The sequence below is a fragment of the Erpetoichthys calabaricus genome, chromosome 5, assembly GCF_900747795.2.
Source record: "Erpetoichthys calabaricus chromosome 5, fErpCal1.3, whole genome shotgun sequence".
Lineage (NCBI taxonomy): Eukaryota > Metazoa > Chordata > Cladistia > Polypteriformes > Polypteridae > Erpetoichthys > Erpetoichthys calabaricus.
In genome coordinates, this window is record NC_041398.2 from 247,369,776 (window position 1) to 247,393,837 (window position 24,062).

The 24,062-nt window shown below is 43.5% G+C and overlaps 1 protein-coding gene across 3 annotated transcripts in view; it reads left to right on the forward strand.

The window, feature by feature from the left end:
• inpp4b (inositol polyphosphate-4-phosphatase type II B) overlaps positions 1 to 24,062 on the forward strand; it is a 533,162-nt gene that overhangs the window by 99,410 nt on the left and 409,690 nt on the right. For all 3 annotated transcript variants that reach the window (XM_051928128.1, XM_051928130.1, XM_051928129.1), the window contains one exon: positions 18,462 to 18,580. In XM_051928128.1, coding sequence (XP_051784088.1) covers positions 18,462 to 18,580 — 119 coding nt within the window. The remainder of the gene's footprint in view (positions 1 to 18,461; positions 18,581 to 24,062) is intronic.

Sequence of the window (24,062 nt, forward strand, 5' to 3'; positions counted from 1 at the left end):
CTTCACTAATCACACTCATTACAGTTGAGCACAGCCAAGTAACCACAATGGAAATGGTGGGCACTGACACCTGAGGGAGTTTGGGGGGGGGGGGGGGGTCCCTTATTAATCTTAATATGTCTTGTTTGTTATTTTTTAAAATTCTTCTGAACTGTAGCTGTGATGTCTTTCACTTGGCTGTTATAGACTGCATTGAGGAAGTAAAGCTGGAATAAATATTAGTTTGTGTGTTTTCATTTAAAACTGTAAAGCAAAAGAAACGGGAATACTTCGAAGGGGAGGATTCTTTTCTGTACCCACTGTATAACCCCAATTCCCAAAGAGTTGGGATTGTAGGGGAAAACTCAACTAGAAAACACAAAGGAGTGACTTGTGGATGGACTTTGACTCAAACACTCAAACCCAAACAGTCTGAAGACGAGGTGTTTCAAGTCTGACCTCATCAAGTGCTTTTAAAGAGATACGCTTACCTTGAAACTGGTGCCTGCCTGTGGAAGAAAATTAGACTTAGGGGATCACATAGTCATTTCAGAATTGGATGTGTGGAGCCTAATTGTACCGGTTTATTTTGATCTCATTTCTAAAAAAATTAGGAATTTACGACTGTGCCTGTAGCTTCTGGCTGCCTGGTTTCCTAGTTGTTGGATGTTTACTTTGTTGTCGTCTTCTCAGTTGGCCAATGGAGTCTCCCTGGCTTGGAGATCAGCGCCGTGTGCAGTCAAACTGGAGGCTCTTAAGTTCGTAGATCGATTTGTTTCCAGGTGTAGTGTGTAAGTAAATAGACGTCTCAATGTGTAGCAAATTGAAAGAAAATGTATGGCTCTGTATGAGTTAAATAGTATATCACATCATAAAATCCTCCCTTATTGACCCTTATGTCAATTTTGATATTGTTGTTTTATTTTTTAGAGGAAATGGAAATATAATAAAAGAGCCCTGAACGCAATCCCATTAATACAACAACTTGGTAAGAGCCGAATGTTAGAACTCTCCCACAGAGGACTCAAATATGTCCAGGGATGGAAAACAACAACAAAAGAAAAGTGAAGGCCGAATGCTGTTATTACTTAACCTTTTTTTGGGGGGTTAAGAAAAAAAAAGTGTACACACCACTGAACTAGAGGGTTCCTAAGCTCAAAAGTCCCAAGCAATGACTTCAAATTCAAAAGTAGAGGGGGAAAGCCATCAAAACCCGGCTGGTAACGAAAAGTGCAATGAAGAATCTTTATAAACAGAAAAATTTATGATTACAAAAAAAAAGCTCTGTTACAAAATGGAGCACAAGAGGCAGAAGGTGTTGCCTGAAAAGGCAAATGCAGAAAACAAAAAGACGGTCAAAACTCCAGGAATTCACAAATAACCAAAAAGAGCAAAATAGACAGAGGAACTCTCCAGTACCACCATAGCACGTTCACAATGAACCGCAGGGGACTGTGGGTGTTCTTCATAACCTATATAGGGCTGACGGCAGTCCCCTGAGGTGATGGGCAGGTGGCCCAGCCTCTGCTTGGCTCCACCCACAAAACACAGACAACATTGCGGAAGACAGTTAGACACAGAGAAACAAAAATAATCCACAGTGTTAACATAAACAAGGAAAAATATAGTCATAAAAATAACAAAAATTCATTAAAAAAATAATTAATTATTTAATTACTAATTAATAAAAAATAATAAAAATTAGCCCCAGCTGTGAGGGGGAAACCCTGCTTGAAACCCTGGCTGTTTTCAGTATAGTGAATTGACAAATCAGTCCTTTTTGTTCTTTTTAGTGTTATTCATGCTGACCCAAGTTGTATGGCATTGAGGTTGTATGTTTATAAGCAGTGGGGCTGCAACTGAAAGAACAGCATTGTGGGTACAACAGGGGAAACGGGGTGGGGGGGTTGAGGAGCTCAGTTTACAACAGAGACCACTACTACGTGATTAGATTTACTCAATAGTATGTCATGAGGATGCCTCTCTAATCATTCAACTGGGAGGAAACCCCAAACACAATGAAGGGATGAAATCTCATGGCTGGCCTGGAAGCATCAAGGAGCAGCTGGTGAGTGAAGTGAGGCATGGAGAAGATAGAACTGGCCAGGTGTGTTAGCCGAGTACCCACCATATCAATCTCACCACGACAGACGGAATGAAAATAAAACCTAGACCAACATTTTCACTCACCGGCCACTTTATTAGGTACACCTTGGGTTGGGTGCCCATTGGCCTTCAGAACTGCCATAATTCTTCATGGAATTGATTCTGCAAGGTGCTGGAAACATTCTTCAGGGATTGTGGTCCATCTTGACATGACAGCATCATGCCTTTGCTGCAGGTCTGTCAGCTGCACATCCATGATATGACTCTCCCGTTCCACCACATCCCAAAGGTGCTTTACTGGATTGAGATCTGCTGACTGTGGAGCCCATTTGAGTCCAGTGAGCTCATCTTCAGGTTCAAGACAGCAGCTTGAGATGATCTGAGCTTTGTGACATGGTGCGTTATCCTACTGGAAGGAGCCATCAAAAGATGGGGACAGTGTGGTCATAAAGGGATGGACATGGACAGCAACAAGACTCAGGTAGGCTGTGGCATTTAAACGATGCTCAGTTGGTACCAAGGGGTCTAAATTGTGCTAAGACAATATCAACATAACCATTAAAACACCACCAGCACCAGTCTGAACCGTTGATACATAGCAGGATGGATCCCTACTTTCATCTTGTTGATCCAACCATCCAAATGTCGCAGCAGAAATGGAGACTCATCAGACTTTTTCCTATCTTCTGCCATCCAATTTTGGTGAACCTGTGTGAATTGTCACCTCAGTTGCCAGTTCTTAGCTGCCAGGAGTGTCACCCATTGCTGTAGCCCACCTTCTTCAAGGTCTGACATGTTGTGTGTTCAGAGCTGCTCTTCTGCACACCTCGGTTGTATCAAGTGCTTATTTGAGTCCCTGTTGCTTTTCTGTCAGCTCCAACCAGTCTGGCCATTCCCCTCTGACCTCTGGCCCATTGAACTGTCGCTCACTGATATTTTCCCTTTTTTCGGACCACTCTCTGTAAACCCCGGAGATGGTTGTGCGTGAAAATCCCAGCAGTTTGTGAAATGCCCGAGCAGCCTGTCTGGCACATTAACAACCATGCCACGTTCAAAGTCACTTCAGTCCCCTTTCTTCTTCCCCATTCTGATGTTCAGTTTGAACTTCAGCAGGTCGTCTTGTCAATGTCTACAGGCTGAACGTGATTGGCTGATTAGATATTGGCGTACCTAATAAAGTGGCCGGGGAGTGTAAATTGCAGGCATTTGTCCTTTGGCTCATGCATGCTGACACAGGCATCCTTTGTTTTCTCCTAATTACAAATAATTTAGAAAACCGCTTACCACCTGGGGGAAGAGCAGACGAAAAACAAAACAAACGAGAGACGCCTGCACCTTATTTACTAGGCAGGGACTTGGACTCTGTTGTTACATAAACTTGTCTCATTTTCACTGACATCTACCAAGTTGGTATGCAACGGTAACTTTGGCGGGATGACTGATGACCAGCAGATGACCGACATTGATCATGAGGTAACGGTTGCTCACTCATGCAGATTCATTCTAAATGAGATATGCAGCACACGTGCTGGTCCAGGTTTTGGTCTTGTCATGTCTGGACGACCATAACTTCACATGTGCTATCAAGTCGCTGCAGATGACTCAAAATGCACCATCACATCTTGAGTTCTACCAGCCAAGGGCGGAGTGCTGGCTCTGAGGCTAAGGATCTGCGCTGGTATCCCGAAGGTTGCCGGTTCGAATCCCCGTCACTGCCAAAAGAGATCCTACTCTGCTGGGCCCTTGAGCAAGACCCTTAACCTTTAATTGCTCCAGGGGCGCTGTACAATGGCTGACCCTGCGCTCTGACCCCAAGGGGTATGCAAAAACTAACAAATTCCTAATACAAGAAATTGTATAAGGTGATTCCTCAGATCAGGACACTTGCCTAAACCCTTGGTTGGTTGTCTACGGAGTGGTCAAAGGTTCGACACCCACGTATGTGGGGACACTCATGAGGTTCTACACTCCTCCTCGCCCACCCAGGTCTGCTATTGAATAGTGTCCGGGGTGATTGGCTCTCACTTGATGTTGGGACAAATGGGAGGAACATAGCAAAATGTCAAAATAGTGAAGGGGGTCAGGTAATTTCGTGAATCCGTTATATGTACATATGTGATGTCTTGGTTGCCTGCACCCGGACATCGATAGTCGTAAACCAAGACAGACAAGGTTTTAATGTGCAAAAAAGTGTAAAGTGTTAACTAAAACCAAAAAAAGATTAAAAGTTCTGACAACGCATTAATAAGTGAAGGAACAGTGCCCATGGAAAACATACTTTAAAACATGCTGGGACAACTGGCAGCACCTTTGGGGGCCAAGCCAGCTGACAAACGTACAAATAAAAATAATGCATGACGACATTTAATAATAAGAATAATAATACACCTAAAATAAAGTCACCCCTCAGCAATGGGGCCGTTGAGTCTCTTTAGGGGTTAACGTCTGGAGCTCCTCTACTTGGTCACTTCAGCCTCAAGTGACATATTTCCCCTCAAATTTATAGCCCAGGGATCATAAGGGGGCGGAGTTAGTGGGCCTGACTGGGTGGTCTTTTTGTGCTGTTGGATACAGAGAGGAGACAAGGTAGTCAGCGGAGGCAGCAGCGCCCCCTCTTGGTTTGGGGGAACTTGGGAGGTGACGTTCCGACACGCATGTGTGACACGTTAAAACACAAGAGCCTCCTAAAAGCAGACTTTCAGAAAGAGTTCTTATAAAAATTAGTGGGGGGGTGGGGGTGGGGGGAACAAATCTAAAACAGCGCTTCCGAAATTTGGCCCTAGGAACCCCCTGTGGCTGCAGGTTTTTGTTCCAACCAACTTCCGTTTTTTTCATTGGACACTTAGCCTAATTTAGTGAGTCCTTGTTTCCCAGTTTCTGTGTTTTGGAGTCAAGGTAGAAATTACAAGCTGTTTTTTTTTTTATTACAATGTAATAAGCAGTTATATGGGGAAAATGTCCATTTATCCATTATCCAACCCGCTATATCCTAACTACTGGGTCACGGGGGTCTGCTGGAGCCAATCCCAGCCCACCACAGGGCAAACACACACACCCACCCACACACCAAGCACACACTAGGGCCAATTTGGAATCTCCAATCCACCTAACCTGCATGTCTTTGGACTGTGGGAGGAAACCCACGCAGACACGGGGAGAACATGCAAACTCCACGCAGGGAGGACCCGGCAGGCGAACCTCAGGTCTCCTAACTGCAAGGCAGGAGCGCTACCTACTGTGCCACCATGCCGCCCTCCTAACTACAGGGTCACGGGGGTCTGCTGGAGCCAATCCAAGCCAACACAGGGCGCAAGGCAGGAAACAAATCCCGGGTAGGGTGCCAGCCCATCACAGGGGGTGCACACACACACACACACACACCAAGCACACACTAGGGACACCGTGTTGCTATGGGGAAGATGTCGTTTTTTTCATTCATTAACAATATTTTCATCCTAATTTTCATTCTGCTTTTCCAGGTGCTCTGGTTATTTAATTTAATCCTAGAAAAAAGCAGTCATCATGCCCTAAATGACCACCTCAGTAAACATTCTGTTCTTGACAAGTTGCAGTCGGGTTTTAGAAAAAATCACAAGGCAGAAACGGCACTCGTTAAAATAGTAAATGACTTGCGGGTCAATGCAGACAGAGGCCGTCTATCTGTTGTCATCCTCTGAGATCTGAGTGCCACATTTGATACCATTGATCATAATATTCTTAGAAATCACCTTAGTCAGTGGGTGGGCCTCTCTGGCAGGGTCTTAAATTGGTTTGAGTCCTACCTGGCAGGTAGAAAATTCTTTGTTACTTCAATGACACATAATATTCTCTATGGTGGTCCACAAGGATCTCTCTGGGGTCCGCTGCTCTTTTCGATTTACATGCTTCCATGAGGTCAGATTATCTCAAGGCATGACGTGAGCTACCACAGCTATGCTGATGACACACAGCTGTATTTATCAATAGCGCCTGATGACCCCGACTCTCTCGTTTCACTGATCCCCAATGTCTTACTTGTGTTTCTGAATGGATGAGTAGTCATTGTCTCAAACGAAATAAGGAGAAAACAGAAATCTTAGTGATTAGCAAAAATGGATATAATGAGGGTGTTAGAAATAAACTTGATTCATTAGGATTAAAAGTCAAGATGGAGGTAAAGAATTTAGGGGTAACTGTTGACTGTGACCTGAATTTGAAATCACATTTTCATCAGATCACTAGGACAGCATTTTTTCACTTAAGAAATATAACAAAAGTTAGAGCTCTTATAACATTGCAAGATGCTGAGAAATGAATTCACGCTTTTGTTTTCAGTCAACTAGATTACTGTAACGCACTCCAACTCCAACACACTCCAACTGTAACCACCCAAAAAAGACATCAATCAGTTACAACGAGTGCAGAATGGAGCTGCTAGAATCTTAACTCGGAAAAGAAAATCTGAGCACATCACACCAGTCTTAGCGTCGCTAAACTGGTTACCTGTGACACTTAGAATTGAGTTTAAAATACTACTGAGGGTTTACAAAGCCTTCAATCATTTGCTCCATCCTGCATCTCAGAATGTCTGACACCTTACACTCCAAATCGTAACCTCAGATCTTCAAATGAGGGTCTGCTTAGAATTCCAAGAGTTAAATTTAAAAGAAGTGGTGAGGTGGGTGGCCTTCTGCTGTTAGGCACCTCAAATCTGGAATACGAGGTTACTGATAGAAATTCGCCAGGCTGATACAGTGGAGCACTTTATAAAACTGCTAAAAACTCATTATGTTAACATGACTTTCTCATAGCTTCATTTTCGTTTAACCCTGATATTCTGCATCTGCATTGATTTATCATTTTTTCTTCATGGCTCCACAGTCCGTACTAACCCCTACTCATTTTTTCTGAGATGGTGATCTGCGCCACCACCACCCAATCAAAGCATCGTGATGTCCCTACATTGATGGATTGAAGTCTAGGGGTGAAGCCTGAAAGCCATGAGGACTGATTGAGGTCATTTATGTTAGGTAGAATGCCCAGTGGGGGCTCGGTGGGCTTGTGTCCTCAGAACCCCTGCAGATTTTTTTTTCCTCCAGCCCTCTGGAGTTTTTTCTTTTTTGTTTCTTCTGTCCTCCTGGCCATCAGACCTTACTGTTATTCTTAATCAGTATTGCATAATTTTATTTTTATATTTTCTCTTTCTTCAACTTGTAAAGCACTTTGAGCTACAACACTTGTATGAAAATGTGATCTAGAAATAAATGTTGTTGTTTAATTGATGATTTACTAATTAGTGGGTCTGACACTGAAGTCATTGCTGCGTTCAAAATAATACGGGATTGGAGCTTGGAAACTCAACCCTGCTGGGGCCCATGGCCGCCTGGACAATTATGATAGATAGATAGATAGATAGATAGATAGATAGATAGATAGATAGATACTTTATTAAATTCACATACTCCAGCAGCAGCATACTGATAATAACAATATTAAATTAAAGAGTGATAATAATGCAGGTATACAGACAGACAATAACTTTGAATAATGTTAACGTTTACCCCCCCGGGTGGAATTGAAGAGTCACATAGTGTGATGTATGAACGATCTCCTCAGTCTGTCGCTGAAGCTGCTCCTCTGTCTGGAGATGATACTGTTCAGCAGATGCAGTGGATTCTCCATGATTGACAGGAGTCTGCTCAGCGCCCGTCGCTCTGCCACAGATGTCAGACTGTCCAGCTCCGTGCCTACAATAGAGCCTGCCTTCCTCAGCAGTTTGCCCAGGCGTGAGGTGTCCCTCTTCTTTATGCTGCCTCCCCAGCACACCACCGTGTAGAAGAGGGCGCTTGCCACAACCATCTGATAGAACATCTGCAGCATCTTATTGCAGATGTTGAAGGACGCCAGCCTTCTAAGGATGTATAGTCGTCTCTGTCCTTTCTTATACAGAGCATCAGTATTGGCAGTCCAGTCCAGTTTATCATCCAGCTGCACTCCCAGGTATTTATAGGTCTGCACCCTCTGCACACAGTCACCTCTGATGATCACAGGATCCATGAGAGGCCTGGTCCTCCTAAAATCCACCACCAGCTCCTTGGTTTTGCTGGTGTTCAGGTGTAGGTGGTTTGAATGGCACCATTTAACAAAGTCCTTGATGAGGTTCCTATACTCCTCCTCCTACCCACTCCTGATGCAGCCAATGATAGCAGTGTCATCAGCGAACTTTTGCATGTGGCAGGACTCCGAGTTGTATTGGAAGTCCGATGTATATAGGCTGAACAGGACCGGAGAAAGTACAGTCCCCTGTGGCGCTCCTGTGTTGCTGACCACAATGTCAGACCTGCAGTTCCTGAGACGCACATACAGGTCTGTCTGTAAGATAGTCCACGATCCATGCCACCAGGTATGAATCTACTTCCATCTCTGTCAGCTTGTCCCTAAGGAGCAGAGGTTGGATGGTGTTGAAGGCGCTAGAGAAGTCCAGAAACATAATTCTTACAGCACCACTGCCTCTGTCCAAGTGGAAGAGGGATTGGTGTAGCATGTAGATGATGGCATCCTCCGCTCCCACCTTCTCCTGGTATGTGAACTGCAGAGGGTCAAGGGCGTGGCGGACCTTTGGCATCAAGTGGTGAAGCAGCAGCATCTCCATGGTCTTCATCACATGTGACGTCAGGGCGACAGACAATTATGGAGCCTTGGACGGCAGAACTTCTGCCAAACACAGAGGAAGTGCTGCCAGAAGAAGATCCGGGGACACCTGGAGTATGTCTGCCACAACCGGGAGTGCTGCTGGAAGCTAATGGGGAGCTCACCTGGAGCACTTTCTGGTGCGTTCTAAAAGAGGCCGCCTCACTCCATTCAGGGAAACGGAGTCGGGAGGTGGAGGACAGAACTTACGGGAGAGGAGTGGAGGCAGCAAAAGAAAAGAAAAGAGAAAGAAGAGAGATTGATTTGAAAAAAAAAATAAAACAAAACAGGCAAGCACAATGCCTGAGACCCTAATGTCACTTTCCAGCTGGCATAATAAAACAGAATGGTCAATGGTATCAAATCTAGCGCTTAAATCTAACAGTATAATTACTGTGGGAATTCTTTCATCAGAGGATATCAGAATTTATGTTTACAGCACGTGTTTGTGCCGTTTTTGTACTATGACCAGTAGTACGGAAGCCAGCCTGTAATTTCTCAAATAGACTGATGTGTGAGGTGAGACCGAAGCTGTGTGGTGCCAACTTTTCAAAGGGATTTACAGAGAAAAGGTAAATTTGAAATGGCTCTATAATTATTACGCGTATGTGGGTATAGCTGTGGACTTTTAGGTAGCGGCCCCACTGACACTGAACTGCGCCACTCTTTAATGAACTATTGACAATGACAAGAACAGGTTCTGAAAGAGGAGACAATTGACTTTTCCGCTAGTTTTGTTGGGACTGCGCTAGGGGACAGGTAGGTTTAGAAATTAATGTTATGATTTCCTGTTCTGTTATGAAAATTCAAAGTACTAAAACAGTGTGTGCAAGTCAAGATAGGGCTTGGCATTGTAATATTTAGTTTCTGAGCTGACACTGACATTGAGGGTCTTATTTTGTCGATTTTCTTATTAACTCTTTCAGGGCTGAAGTCGACTTTTGTCAAACGGAGGAGTTGACGCGTCTGTAATCGACTGTAAACTGGTACAAAACCAACTGTTATGTTTTAGTTGGACTCTCGTTGCTAGAAGGAAAGTGAGATTCATTGGTTTGACCGAGATTTCCTGCACTTGTGTGAGTAGCAAGGCACAAACAACGGCAAAAATGGCACTGTCATCTGGCGAGATGTCAAAGCGAATGCATAAAGCAAAATACTCTGTGGACGACGTTTTGCCTATCATCTCTGAACTAGACTATGACTTGTCGGAATCAGATTTTGATACAAGTGATTGAAAATGAATGTGAGGTTCCAGCTTCAGCTGATTGGTCCCCAGCTAATCGTTGTACTGACAACGATTAAGGACTAAGGACTGCCACTTAACAATGATAAGAGGTAGAAACCAGATTGCAATGCACAGTGACTTTGTCCCAGCCATGCAAAAACAGCCTGGCAGCAAGCCTGATGCATATTCTTGGCAAACTGGCAGCCACAGCATGCAGCAACAGATGTTTTATGTTGATTTCTGTGTGAAACCATTGTGTTTCAGAAACAGTTTTTTGGACAAAATGTTCAGCCCTCAAAGAGTTAAAGAAGTTTATAAAGTCTGCACTGCTAATGTCTGTTAATATTTTGCACTGGAGTTCAGAATCCTCCTTTGTTAGATTAGCCAATGTTCTAAACAGTTATTAATGTTGGTTATATATTAACCTAGAATAGTAGTCTGAGCGGGCCATGAAGAGAGCTCTTTAATACTTTTTTATTGCTTTCTGTCCAAGCAATTCAGAAGACCTGCAGATTTGTTGCTCACCATTTATGCTCCATATTTTGAAATTCTGCTTAAAGAGCTTGAATGCTCTCATTAAGCCAGGGGGAGTTTCTATGCATTTCGATCCCATTGGTTTTGAGGCGAGCTACTGTTTCTAAAGCCTCTTTCAAAGTCGCGTTATAATCTGATGTTAGATTATCTAAATGGTTTTCCACAATTATGATTGATATCTACACATTTTGATACAGAGCTACAATCTAGATGTCACGCTGCCCTTAATGTTAATCTAAAAGCTGAATATTATGGGCAAATCAAATGCAATTAAGAAATGATAAGAAATAACTTCATCTAATGGAGTAATAGTTACATTTTGAATCTTAACTCTGTAGGTAAAAATTAGATCTAATGTGTGGTTATGACTGTGCATCAGGCCATGGCCAATCTGGTAAGACCCTACTGAGTTTAACAAAAAAGTAAAACATTTCCTGAAAGTGCCAGTGTCTTTGTCAATGTGAATACTCAAAATCTCCCGTCAACACTGAACATGAACATAATTTAAGGCTAAATCAGATAGAAGGTTCCTAAATTCAATTATGTACCATGAATATTGCCCTGGTGGTCTGTAGGCTAGGACTACAATTGTGCTAGAAGCTGTCTTAATATCTAATACGAGAGCCTCAAAGGATGTAAATTTGTGTACATTTTTAGAAAAGGTTTTCAGTTTGTCGCATAGAATTATCCCATGGCCACCTCCCAGACATCTCAATATCCCTTAAGTTATAAAGGAATTTATAACCATTTGGTGCTGCCGTGGCTATTTGTTAGTGACTGCTTACTTCAGATCCTGGAAGGAGTCCCCTAAGTGATTGTATCTGACTATTTTATATATATATATATATATATATATATATATATATATATATATATATGACTGGTATCTGCTCCTTTCGGCAATGCGGAGCAGGATGAGCACTGCCAGAGCCTACAAAATACCTCCAGCAGGCAGGCCGGCCACTGGTGCGAATGTCTCTGATCAAACAATCAGAAACAGACTTCATGAGGGTGGACTGAGGGCTCAATGTCCTCTAGTGGGCCCTGTGGAGCCCGAGTGACATTTGCCATAGAATACCAGAATTGGCACCCTGTGCTTTTCACAGATGAGAGCAGGGTCACCCTGAGCACATGTGACAGACGTGAAAGGGTCTGGACAAGCCATGGAGAACATTCTGCTGCCTGTAACATCATTCAGCATGACCGGTTTGGTGGAGTGTCAGTGATGGTCAGTCTGGGGAGGCATATCCATGGAGGGACGCACAGACCTCTACAGGCTAGACAACGGCACCGCAGGACTGCCATTAGGTATCAGGATGAAATCCTTGGACCCATTGACAGACCCTATGCTGGTTCCTCCTGGTGCACGACAATGCCTGGCCTCACGTGGCGAGAGGATAAAGGAATCAATACCATTGATGCCTGACCTCAATCCAATAGAACACCTCTGGGTGGGACATTATGTTTGGGTCCATCCGATGCCTCAGACTGCCCAGGAGCTTAGTGATGACCTGGTCCAGATCTGGGACGGGATCCCCCAGGACACCATCCGTCTTTGCATTAGGACGTTGTCAGGCATGCATACAAGCACGTGGGGGTGGGGGTAGGTGTATACTAACTACTGAGGATGATTTGGAGTTGCTGCAATGAAATTTCGGAAAAATGGAGTTGCCTGCCTGCCGCATCATTTTTTCGTTCCTCACACATCACCATATCAGTCCATAGCTGTAGAGAGAGCCAGCAGGACTTTTTTTCCCATTGAGATCTGATGTGTTTTCAAAGTGTTCCATTAATTTTTTTGAGCAGTTATATATTTTTATATATATATATATATATATATATACACACACAGTAACAAAACCAATAACAAAAGACACGTCCATTCTGTGGTTTTGCTTTGGATGCTGAACTGAGAGACATCAATAATTTAGAAGTTTAATAAATGCTGAATACATGGGCCTCAAAACTTCCGAGTCGACTGGTCTGACAGGAGGAACTAAAAGAAATTGAAATCGACATGAGGGGCATGTAATGTAGACGTCAGTACACTGGCTCCTGACCACACCTTCTTCTCAACACCTGCTTCCCTTCACATATCGAAACAGGGGAGTGACTCCTGAGAAGTGGGCGGAGTCAAAATAGATGCTGCTGAAGGGTCTTGGGTCACTGAATCTGCCCACGGCTTTAGACTGTCTCAATTGCAGTTGGACTCTATTGAGAACAGGTGACGATGGCGCTGCTCCAGGGCTGATTGTGGGGCTTGGTTAATCACGCACTCACGTGCATGTATGAGCAGATCAGTCAAGTGTCACACTGACACCTCGGATTGGGCGCAGGGTCACATCTGCAGCCAATCAAGCCAATATAAGAGGAGCTTGCACGGCAGGGAGGAGAGGGAGAGAAAAAACAGAATAAAGAATCGATGGAAGTCATGGAGGATAAGGAAAGAAAGGACGGTGATAATGGGATATGTGAAGGGAAGCAGGTGTTGAGATGCTGAGGAGAGGGGCTGCTCCTGCTCTGAAAAGTGCTCAGGGAGGCTCCAACAGAAGCCCTGACGGATTGTGGCAAGAGAAGGAGCAAGGAGCAAAGCTCGGCACGGTGCCCAGTAAATCCGACGGAGGGGCAACTGGGACCTGAGCTAGATTAGAGGGTGGTCTGTGCCTGCTAATGGATGTCTCCTCATGCTGAAGAATCCACTTAGGGTAAACCGAGGAGATGTTGGTTTTAGAAAGAAGCACCAAGGATTGTGGGTTTTAATACAGGATGTGTTTTACCTCATGTTTATTGGAATATGTTTATTGACCTTTTTAACCTCCACTGGACCCTGCAGTTTTATCAGATTATTTATTGATTGGGACAATGTGAAGCACTGCACTTTTTAAACACTATTCTTTGGATTGATTTCAATAAAAATATTTAGCACTTGTTCATCTACCCCTAGCTGTAAGTATGTGTGTGTCCTCGTTTGCCCGGCTCATCTCGGTCTATGACTATCGACGTTCCCGGGTTCAAGACGCTCCCAAACGCAACAGGGAGGGTGGTGCCGACCTGGACTGTCACTTTAACATTTCATTTGTATCGCTGGAGCACAGGAGTGTGAAGTGACTTGATAAGGGAGTCCAGTGCAAGTGTGTGGATGAGTCGGCCTGGCACTGGACTGGCCTCCTATAAGTCTATCCAGGCACTGTATATGTATAAACTCTCACAAATATAAATCTGAATTCAGATGCAGGCATATTTAAAATACTAAAACAGATATTGGCTTATCATGCAGGGGTCGGGCGGCATGGTGGCGCAGTGGGTAGCGCTGCTGCCTTGCAGTTGGGAGACCTGGGTTTGCTTCCCGGGTCCTCCCTGCGTGGAGTTTGCATGTTCTCCCCGTGTCTGCGTGAGTTTCCTCCGGGCGCTCCGTCCAAAGACATGCTGGTTAGGTGGATTGGCGATTCTAAATTGGCCTTGGTGTGTTTGTGTGTGTCCTGCAGTGGATTGGCACCCTGCCCGGGATTGGTTCCTGCCTTGTGACCTGTGTTGGCTGGGATTGGCTCCAGCAGACCCCCGTGACCCTGTGTTCGGATTCAGCGGGTTGGGAAATAGATGGATGGATGCAGGGGTCCCGGAGAGGCACCAGTGGCTGCAGGTCAGTCAGTTATTTTCCAACCTGTTATATCCTAACACAGGGTCACGGGGGTCTGCTGCAGCCAATCCTAGCTAACACAGGGCACAAGGCAGGAACAAATCCTGGGCAGGGCGCCAGCCCACCGCAGGGCACACTTACACACACACACACCCCAAGCACACAATAGGGATAATTCAGGATCGCCAATGCACCTAACCTGCATGTCTTTGGACTGTGGGAGGAAACCCACGCAGACACGGGGAGAACATGCAAACTCCGTGCAAGGAGGACCCAGGAAGCGAACCCGGATCTCCTTAGTGCGAGGCAGCAGCGCTACCCACTGCTCCACCGTGCTGTGGCTGCAGGTTTTCATTCTAACCCTTTTCTTAATTAATGACCTGTTTTTGCTGTTGCTTCTTTTGAATTCATTTTAATTGACTTGCTCTTGAAGACTCAGATGCATTAATTGTTTCTTTTTCCTTAATTAGCAGCCAAACAATAATGAGATACAAAATGAGCCAAAACAGGACCAACTTTGTCGATCACACAATATCTGAAAATAAAGAAAGGTGAAGGTCTCAGGAATGCTGATCTGCTCAGATCCCCAAACAGCGCTCTTAGAAAAGGGAAAAATCAACAATTTTGGAAATGTCTGTTATTGGACAGTGACAGCAGCAACAAGCTTAAGAATTAAAGAACTGGATTAATTGACAACAAGATGCATTCAACGTGGAGGTGGGATTACATCAGGGATTGGCTCTGAGCCCTTTCTTATTTGCAATGGTGGTGGACAGGTTGACAGAGGAGATTAGACAGGAGTCCCCGTGGACTGTGATGTTTGCTGATGATCTGTAGCGAGAGTAGGGAGCAGGCTGAGGAGACCCTGGAGAGGTGGAGATATGAGAGGAGAGGAATGTAGGTCAGCAGGACCACCAAAACAGTGTAGCGGGGCCACATAGTGTTTAAATGTCAGTTCTGAGTGCGTCTTGTTGCATTGTTCCGGTTACTGTTTATGTGCATCAGTTAATGCCGTCCCCGAAAAAGGGGACGGATGATGGAAGGAGACCACAGCCGCAAACCTGGAAAACACCTGTTTACAATCAATCAATCACAGCCGTCACAGGATTATTTAAGCCATCAGGAGGAGAAGGAAAGGAGAGGAGAGAAGGAGATTTTGTTTCACCATCACGACCACGAGCAACCTGTACCTGTTTTCCATATTGCACTTATCCATCCAGTTTGTTTTTCCATCTGCCGGATTTATTTCAAGGACCTCACCACGAGAGACCCCGGGGTAGGATTTAATCATCCACCACATACACGAGGATTCACAGTGAGGCTGTTCCATTTTTTCCGGGGAGAATCAAACATCGCAATTTCACTAATTCAGTCATCCGCTTTCAGGACAGTTTCTTTATTACCGGACTCACGTTCTCATTCATTTTCAGTTTATCATTCATTGTTGTTATTCGTGTTGTGTGTTTATTTGTTACAGGGACAAGGGAGGGTTTTTGTTGTATATATATATATATTTGGTGGTGTCTTGTTATTGCTGGGGTGGAGGGATATTTATATTTATATGTTTCTATTTTTCTATTTCATTTCACTTTATACATATAATCTGTTTAATTTTACATCCTGTTTTTGTGTGCTCATATTTTTCACCGTCGATTGTGGGGGGAAAAGTTTAATTGGTAAGAAGTACGGCTTGATAGTTAGATTATTTCTCAGTAAATTATCCAGGCCACTGGTCTTGGAGGTGTAGCTGCCGGCTGGGTAAAAGGGGTCGGCCGTTACAACAGAATACATGTGTGTGAATGAGAGGAAGGTCAGTGGAATGGTGAGGATGCAGGGAGTAGAGTTGGTGAAGGTGGAGGAGTTTAAATACTTGGGATCACCAGTACAGAGTAACGGGGAGTGTGGAAGAGAAGTGAAGAAGAGAGTGCAGACAGGGTGGAGTAGGTGGAGAAGAGTGTCAGGAGTGATCAGTGGCATAGCTAGGGGCGGGCAGAGGGGGCAGCATTATTGGCCAAAATTCGAGTGTAAACAGCAGGGTTAAGAAAAAATATCACTCATGAATGAAAAAAGTAAAATTCTCTGATTTTTATCCAGGAATGCTTCAAAAATAATTTTCAGACTGTCCGGCTGTGATGGCATCAGACACAGCAGTTGCAATTTATGAGGCAATAACAAAAATGAACACTAATTAACATAGAGTAAAAGTGAGGACCGAAGGCCAGGGAGGACATAAAAAAACAAAAAAAAAAAACTCCAGACGGCTGGAGAAACAAATAAAATCTGCAGGGGTCCTGAGGCCACAAGACCACCCAGGCCCCTCTAGGCCTTCTACCTAACATAAATGACTTCAATCAGTCCTCATGGTGTTCAGGGTTCACATGGAAGAACTTGATGATGATGGTCATGTGGACTTCTGGCCTTTAATCCATCAATGTAGGGACATCATGGTGCTTTGATCAGGTGGTGGTGGTGCAGAAAACTGGAAAAATTTTAATTTAAAAAAAAAATTTTTTTGAAAATAAGATTTGCATTGGGAGCGGCACGGTGGCACAGTGGGTAGCGTTGCTGCCTCGCAGTAAGGAGACCTGGGTTCGCTTCCCGGGTCCTCCTTGCGTGGAGTTTGCATGTTCTCCCCGTGTCTGCGTGGGTTTCCTCCCACAGTCCAAAGACATGCAGGTTAGGTGCATTGGTGATTCTAAATTGTCCCCTAGTGTGTGCTTGGTGTGTGTGCCCTGCGGTGGGCTGGCGCCCTGCTCGGGGTTTGTTTACATTTACATCATTTAGCAGACGCTCTTATCCAGAGCGACTTACGACAGTGTTTTGTTAGTTTTTTTCGCATACCCCTTGGGGTCAGAGCGCAGGGTCAGCCATTGTACAGCGCCCCCTGGAGCAATTACAGATTAAGGGCCTTGCTCAAGGGCCCAGCAGAGTAGGATCTCTTTTGGCACTGACGGGGATTTGAACCGGCAACCTTCGGGATACCAGCGCAGATCCTTAGCCTCAGAGCCACCACTCCTGCCTTGCGCCCTGTGTTAGCTGGGATTGGCTCCAGCAGTCCCTCGTGACCCTGTAGTTAGGATATAGCGGGTTGGATAATGGATGGATGGATTTGCATTGGGTGTGACGAGGATGGACAGGATTAGAAATGAGGACATTAGAGGGTCAGCTCAGGTGGGATGGTTGAGAGACAAAGTCAGAGAGGCGAGATGGTGTTGGTTTGGACATGTAAAGAGGAGAGAGAAGGGTGCTAAGGATAGAGCTGCCAGGCAAGAGGAACAGAGGAAGGCCTAAGAGAAGGTTTATGGATGTGGTGAGAGGGGACATGCAAGTGATGGGTGCGACATAGCAAGATGACGAGGACAGGAAGAGATGGAAGAAGATGAGCTGCTGTGGCAACCCCTAACAGGAGTAGCCGAAAAAAGAAGAAGAATCAGAGCCTTATGGTAGGAGTGAAATTGATTAGGTTGTCTTCTGTTGGCTCACTCACTTCACATTTCCTTTCAGTTCGGGGGCCATTCAAGGAAAGAAATGAAGCGGAGGAATGATGGAGAACTTCAAGGGAACAAATCTAAAAAAAAAAGTAAATCAAAATGAATTCAAAAGAAGTGAATTAGCAGCAAAAGCAGGTCACTAATTAAGAAAAGGGTTAGAATGAAAACCTGCAGCCCTCCAGGACCAGAGTTGGGGACACCTATGCCTTATTTCCAGCTGTGACTTGCTATTTCTGTTAAGTCAGCTGCTGAGATTCTCGAGCGCACTTCCAGTTCCCTTCATGACTTTCCCTTAAAGTTGTTTTTTTTGTGTGTGTGTGTTTTGAGGGGCAGTGCACCGAGTTGTGATTTTCAACATTTAGCTGTAAATGAAAGCTCTCGTTTCGGTCAGCGTTTCCTGTTGCCAATGAAAACAGGTAATTTCCCCCCTCCCCCCTTTCCTGTAGACGGAGACATGACAGGGAAACTTGGCAGTGAAAGGAGGCTGGCAGGGCCCGCTTCTCTGTGGGCTGATCCAGAAAGAAAAAAAATAATTAAAGAATGAAAAGCGAGTGAAGTGTCCAAGCGACTCCGTCAAAGTGCGGGGTAGACATGAGAGAGAGGAGCCGCTCGCCCGCCCGCCCGCTCACATGTGACTTCCTATTTGTGTCGCACAGCTGCACGGCGGGCTCGGGACGCGTCAGGCTGCAGGCTCCAGTTCTCTCTCTCCCCCTCCTCCTCCTTCTCATGTCGCCTGTCGTCTCCACTTTCTCTTTTTCTCCCCACACCCTCTCTCTCTCTTTTTGGTGACTGTGCCCCGCTGTTTTCTTGTACTTTGCAGCCTGCAGAGAACTCGCGGCGCCCGCCCGAGAGAGGAAACCCAACGCGGTCGTGTACGCGTCTGTGGTGAGCGAGCAGCAGAGGAGCGCGACGACGTACTCCAGCACTGAAGTTGTGGAGGTAAGTTTCAAGTTTAACTGTTCGTGTTGTCATCCGCCTCGTCTACCGGTAAAGTGAAAGTGAGGCGAGCTCGGGCCAGGTGTGGGTGCAGGGTGCTGAACGGCGCATTAACGCATACCTGAGGTTATTCATCAGCGCCTTTCAGCGTTTCGGCAGTCATGATTAAACTTGCCTTACAGAGACAGAGCTGCGCTTCTACCGATTTGGAAAAAAAAAAAAAATCAGCTCCCTCCGCAACCCTCGAGATCACGGAAAGTGAGGAGAGGGCGAGTAATCCAGGTGCCGGACGACTACCTGTCAGACGGAGCTTCGGGAGTTAATTGCGTCCACTTCCCTGCAGTAAAGTCGTCAGCCACTTGAGGACGCTGCCGCCACTTGGCGACAGAACGACGCTAAGGACACCTTTAACCAAAAAAAAAAAAAGTTTTGCTCGTGCCTTCAAATATTTCCAAAGGCGGTACGTACTACCCGGGTGTGAAGCGGCGCGAGAAGCACGTGGCTCGTGGAGAGAAAGGTGGGAATTCAAAGCCGTAAAAGCGCGCGGAGCGAACGCGGCACTGACGGGCGGGCGGGCGCGCGCGTTAACCTTTTACACGCCGGGAGGAGTTGCGCCGCATTTCCGTACACCCGTGTGCTCGTCACGACAAAATCATCGGAACTCCGTTTTTGTTTTTTTTTTTTACCGTACGTACGCTTTTAAAATATGCTTTAAACACTGCTGCTTTATCTCAGCTTTTACTCTTTATATATGTATATATCATTTATAAATTAACTTTAAACGCATCTTCTTTATATACACCGTTTTCTTAATATAAACTTTACGGAGTTATTTTATTAGTCGTTTCTTTATATACACTTTATATGTACACCGTACGCACACGCATATATATATATATATATATATATATATATATATATATATATATATATATATATAGAAGAAAAGATCTGTGATACGGTTTGCAGATTCGCAGCTGGAGATCCACAAACGGAGAAAAAATGAATCACGTATCATAAAGTAGTTTTTATTCCTGAGCTTTCAACCCCTGCCAGGGGTCTTCATCAGAAGGTAATGCTTAGACTTACAAGAATCAACGGCAATATATAGCAAAACATTACGGGTGGGTGGGGGTGGTGGCTAAGTCAGTGTGATCGGGAGGGGGGGTATTGGGTGTACAGTTTATTTATTATGATTATTATTATTGATGATTATTGTGGATCTCCAGCTGCAAATATGCAAACCGTATCACAGACCTTCTCTTCCATATATATATATATATATACTGTGTATATATATATATATATATATATATATATATATATATATATATATATTCAGCTGGAGATCCACAAAGGGAGAAAAAAAAATGAATCACGTATTATAAAGTGTTTTTTTTATATAATCGTACCATACCATTTTCTAAACTCACTTAATATATAAATAAATACTGTTTCTGTAGATACTCTTTTAAGATTAACTTTAAACATAACTGCTTTACATTACTATATGTATGATTTTCTGTTATGTATTTATTTTTATATTTTCCCTATATATAGACACACTTTTTAAAGTTCTGTAAACACTGTATTTTATAAACATTTTTATTATATATATATATATATATATATATATATATATATATATATATATATATGTAGTGAGAAGTTAAGCAAAATGACACCTTTTATGGGCTAACTAGAAAGATTAATGGCTAACACAGTACAACACCCAAATATTATATATTCTTTATATATTTAATATTTTCTATTTATGTTTTTATATATTTATCCTTTATATGTATATATAGGAAAGGCGCTATATAAATAAAATGAATGATATATTTTATATTTAAAATATTTATATTCTTATATATAGTATAAACTTTTTAAGTTCTGTAACACTGCTCCTGTATAAACATTTTTATTATTTATATTTATTTATATTTTATATAGTTTGTTTATATTTTTTATATATTTATCCTTAATATGTATTAATTGTGAAGGCGCTATATAAATAAAGGTGTTATATATTCTATATTTAATATATTTATATTCTCATATAGAGTACATAGTTTTTAAAGTTCCTGTAAGCACTGCTTCTGTATAAACATTTTTATTCTTTATATGTATATTCGTTATATGTTTTATATATACCTATATATTTATTCTTTATGGGAAAGGTGCTATATAAATAAAATGTTTTATATGCAGTATATATGTACTTTCAAAAGTTACTGTAAACACTGCTTTTTATGTTCATTTTAATTCTTTATATATCTAGACATACACAGACACAGTATATGCTTTATAAATTTACATTAAGCACCGTTTCTTTACATACACCTTTATGAGAGAGAGTGAAAGAGTATATAATACCTTTTAAAGTTCCTTTAACAACTGTTCTGTTTCTTTATGTATACTTTTAACTAATATATAAAGCTCGCTGTGTGTGTGTGTGTGTTCTTTATACAATTCCACACCCTTTGGTCCAGTCTCTACAATATTTGGCACACTTCATCAGGAAGAGACACTTGACTACTTTGGAATCAAAACTTTAACCCTCAGGGTGCCTTTATTTATTACAGTGAGTTTTAAGGATGGTGGTTTTTAACCGTATTCAGGGCCCTGAAATGAATTAAATTATTATAATTTGTCTCGGGGAGGACACACATTAGGGAAAAAAAAAACATTTATAAAAGTTAGGTACTTCTGCCTTTTAAATTATTTAAGCCGAATGCGACTGCTAATTCTGATATACAGTATACTGTTTATATACACACACTTTTAAAGTTATTTTGAATACCGCTTCTAACTCTTTATAAAACTTACTCTCACCACTTTAACTCTTTCTAAAAGATGTATTTTTTTAAGCTAGTTTAACCCCCGTTTCTTTCTATACACGTTTAAGTGTCACATTGGTGCGCTAATAGATTAGTTTAACTCTGTCAGTGTTGTTGTTGACTGCACAAATAATACCGCTGCGGCTGTTTGATAGACACTGTGCAGTGTGTGTGTGTGTGCGTGTGGTTTCTCTTTTTTTCAGAATTTAAAATCTGCAAATCCTCCCCCCTGAATAATTTCAAAGGCTATTGAAGCAGTTGCTGCAAAACGTTTAGGGCAGCAGCCCAGAAGAAAGTGACAGGTGCTCAGATGTGCTCTTTAACCCGACTGCACGAACACCCGCAGCCGTTTCCAGCTGTCACATTCTAAACTTCGGATCACCTGACTTATTCAAGGAAGCCAAAACACACACGCGCACACACAGACACACTCTGTATGGAGGAATACTGTAGACAACACTAAATATGCAAATAAATGTATTGTGAAATGCGACAATAAATAACTAAAATCACAATGTATGCCTGCCTGCCAAAAAAAATGTTCTTTATAGGCTTGAGGGTGCTGAATCCAATTCTGGCAACGTAATTGCTCCAGTTTTTGAGAGGTGAAGGTTTAAAATGAAAAGAAACCAACTATTTTAGAGACAAAAACCTAATATATTTAGAAAACTAAAAATATTAATGACAAATTCCATCCATCCATCCATCTTCTAACCCGCAGAATCCGAACACAGGGTCACGGGGGTCTGCTGGAGCCAATCCCAGCCAACACAGGGCACAAGGCAGGAACCAATCCTAGGCAGGGTGCCAACCCACCGCAGTTAATGACAAATTGCATTTTTTAAATATAATTATTATATTTAAAAAGTAGTCACTTGGTAGTGTTTTTTGTCCCCTGTCCTAATCCCCTGAAGTTGTTTGAAGGTGGAAGGACCACTCTGTGGGTCTAACATTGTCAGGAGCAGACGTGAGGCAGTGCAGGTGGGCAAATGTCAGTCGGAGCCCCTCACCCTGAGCACCGCGGCCCCCCTTTGACTGTGTTCTGTCTCCTATTATCATTCTACACCAGGGGTCCTCAGTTACAATCCTGGAGGTCCACAGTGGCTGCAGAGCTTTCGTTCCAACCCGTTTTGTACGTAGAAGGCACCGATCATGAAACATGGCATTTAATACTTACATGGCTTGTCAATGTTTTTAACCTTCCAAGACGATAATCATACGTTTTTTGTTTTCAGAGAACATCACCCTTATGTTGAGGATCTGTGGTCCGGAACGGATTTGTCCCTCTTGGTCCTTCCCTTCTCTCTGTGTGTTTTATTACCACAGATACTTCATAGTGAAGGTATTCAGGTTTAAATGGAGGCTCAGTAGCCAGAGAGCTGCTGGTTCCTTTGTCATTTGCACCTCCTGATTAACTGATGTCGGGTTAAGAAAACGGGCGACACTTAAAAATTGGCCATTTTTGTGGCTCTGAATCGTAGAAAACATGTTCACTAAAGCTAAGCCCCAAAAATATCTCTTTATAAGTAAATAATTATGAAACTGGTCTGAAATGTGAAAACCTGCAGCCACTGCGGACCTCCAGGACTGCAATTGTGGACCCCTGCTCTACACCAATCACTTCACCTCCAGTGACCCCTCAGATAAGCTGCAGACATTTAACTGATGACACCAACCCTGACTGGCCCGATCACAGATGGGGACGAGGTGTCATATCGGAGTGACGCCTCAACAATCTTAACTTGAAGTCCCTGAAAACGGTGGAAATGATGGCGGATTTTAGGAGAAACCCCCTCACCTCTTAACACACCTATTCGCAAATAATGTCACCGTCAACAATACGATACAATGCAATACATCCATCCATCCATTATCCAACCCGCTATATCAGCGCTTCCCGATTGGGGGTGCTCGCACCCCGCAACTGTTGCTGGGGGTGCCAGAATCCATCGAGGAAGAGAAATGAAAAACATTAGTGCAATATAAATAAAATTTATTATTATTATTATTATTATTTGTACAAAATCTTAATTTATCTATCCATTCCTAAATAATTAAATGGGCAGGCCATTTCGTATCAGTGCAATACGCTGCTTGTTAAACCGGATGACTTCCGCTCACTTAGTATTTACAAGCTATTTATCCGTCCATCCATTTTCCAACCCGCTGAATCCGAACACAGGGTCACGGGGGTCTGCTGGAGCCAATCCCAGCCAACACAGGGCACAAGGCAGGAACCAATCCTGGGCAGGGTGCCAGCCCACCACGGGACACACACACACACACCCACACACCAAGCACACACTAGGGCCAATTTAGAATCGCCAATCCACCTAACCTGCATGTCTTTGGACTGTGGGAGGAAACCCACGCAGACACGGGGAGAACATGCAAACTCCACACAGGGAGGACCCGGGATGCGAACCCAGGTCCCCAGGTCTCCCAACTGCGAGGCAGCAGTGCTACCCACTGCGCCACCGTGCCGCCCACAAACTATTTATTCCTTCTGTAAATTTCTGTATAAAGAACATCGTTTCATACTTGTATTTTGTGTGGTTGAGGTGTGGAAGGGCTGCTCTTTCCACCCTCTTGTTAGCTGTGAATAAAGTATCCATTATTCATAAAGCTTCAATTGGTGATCT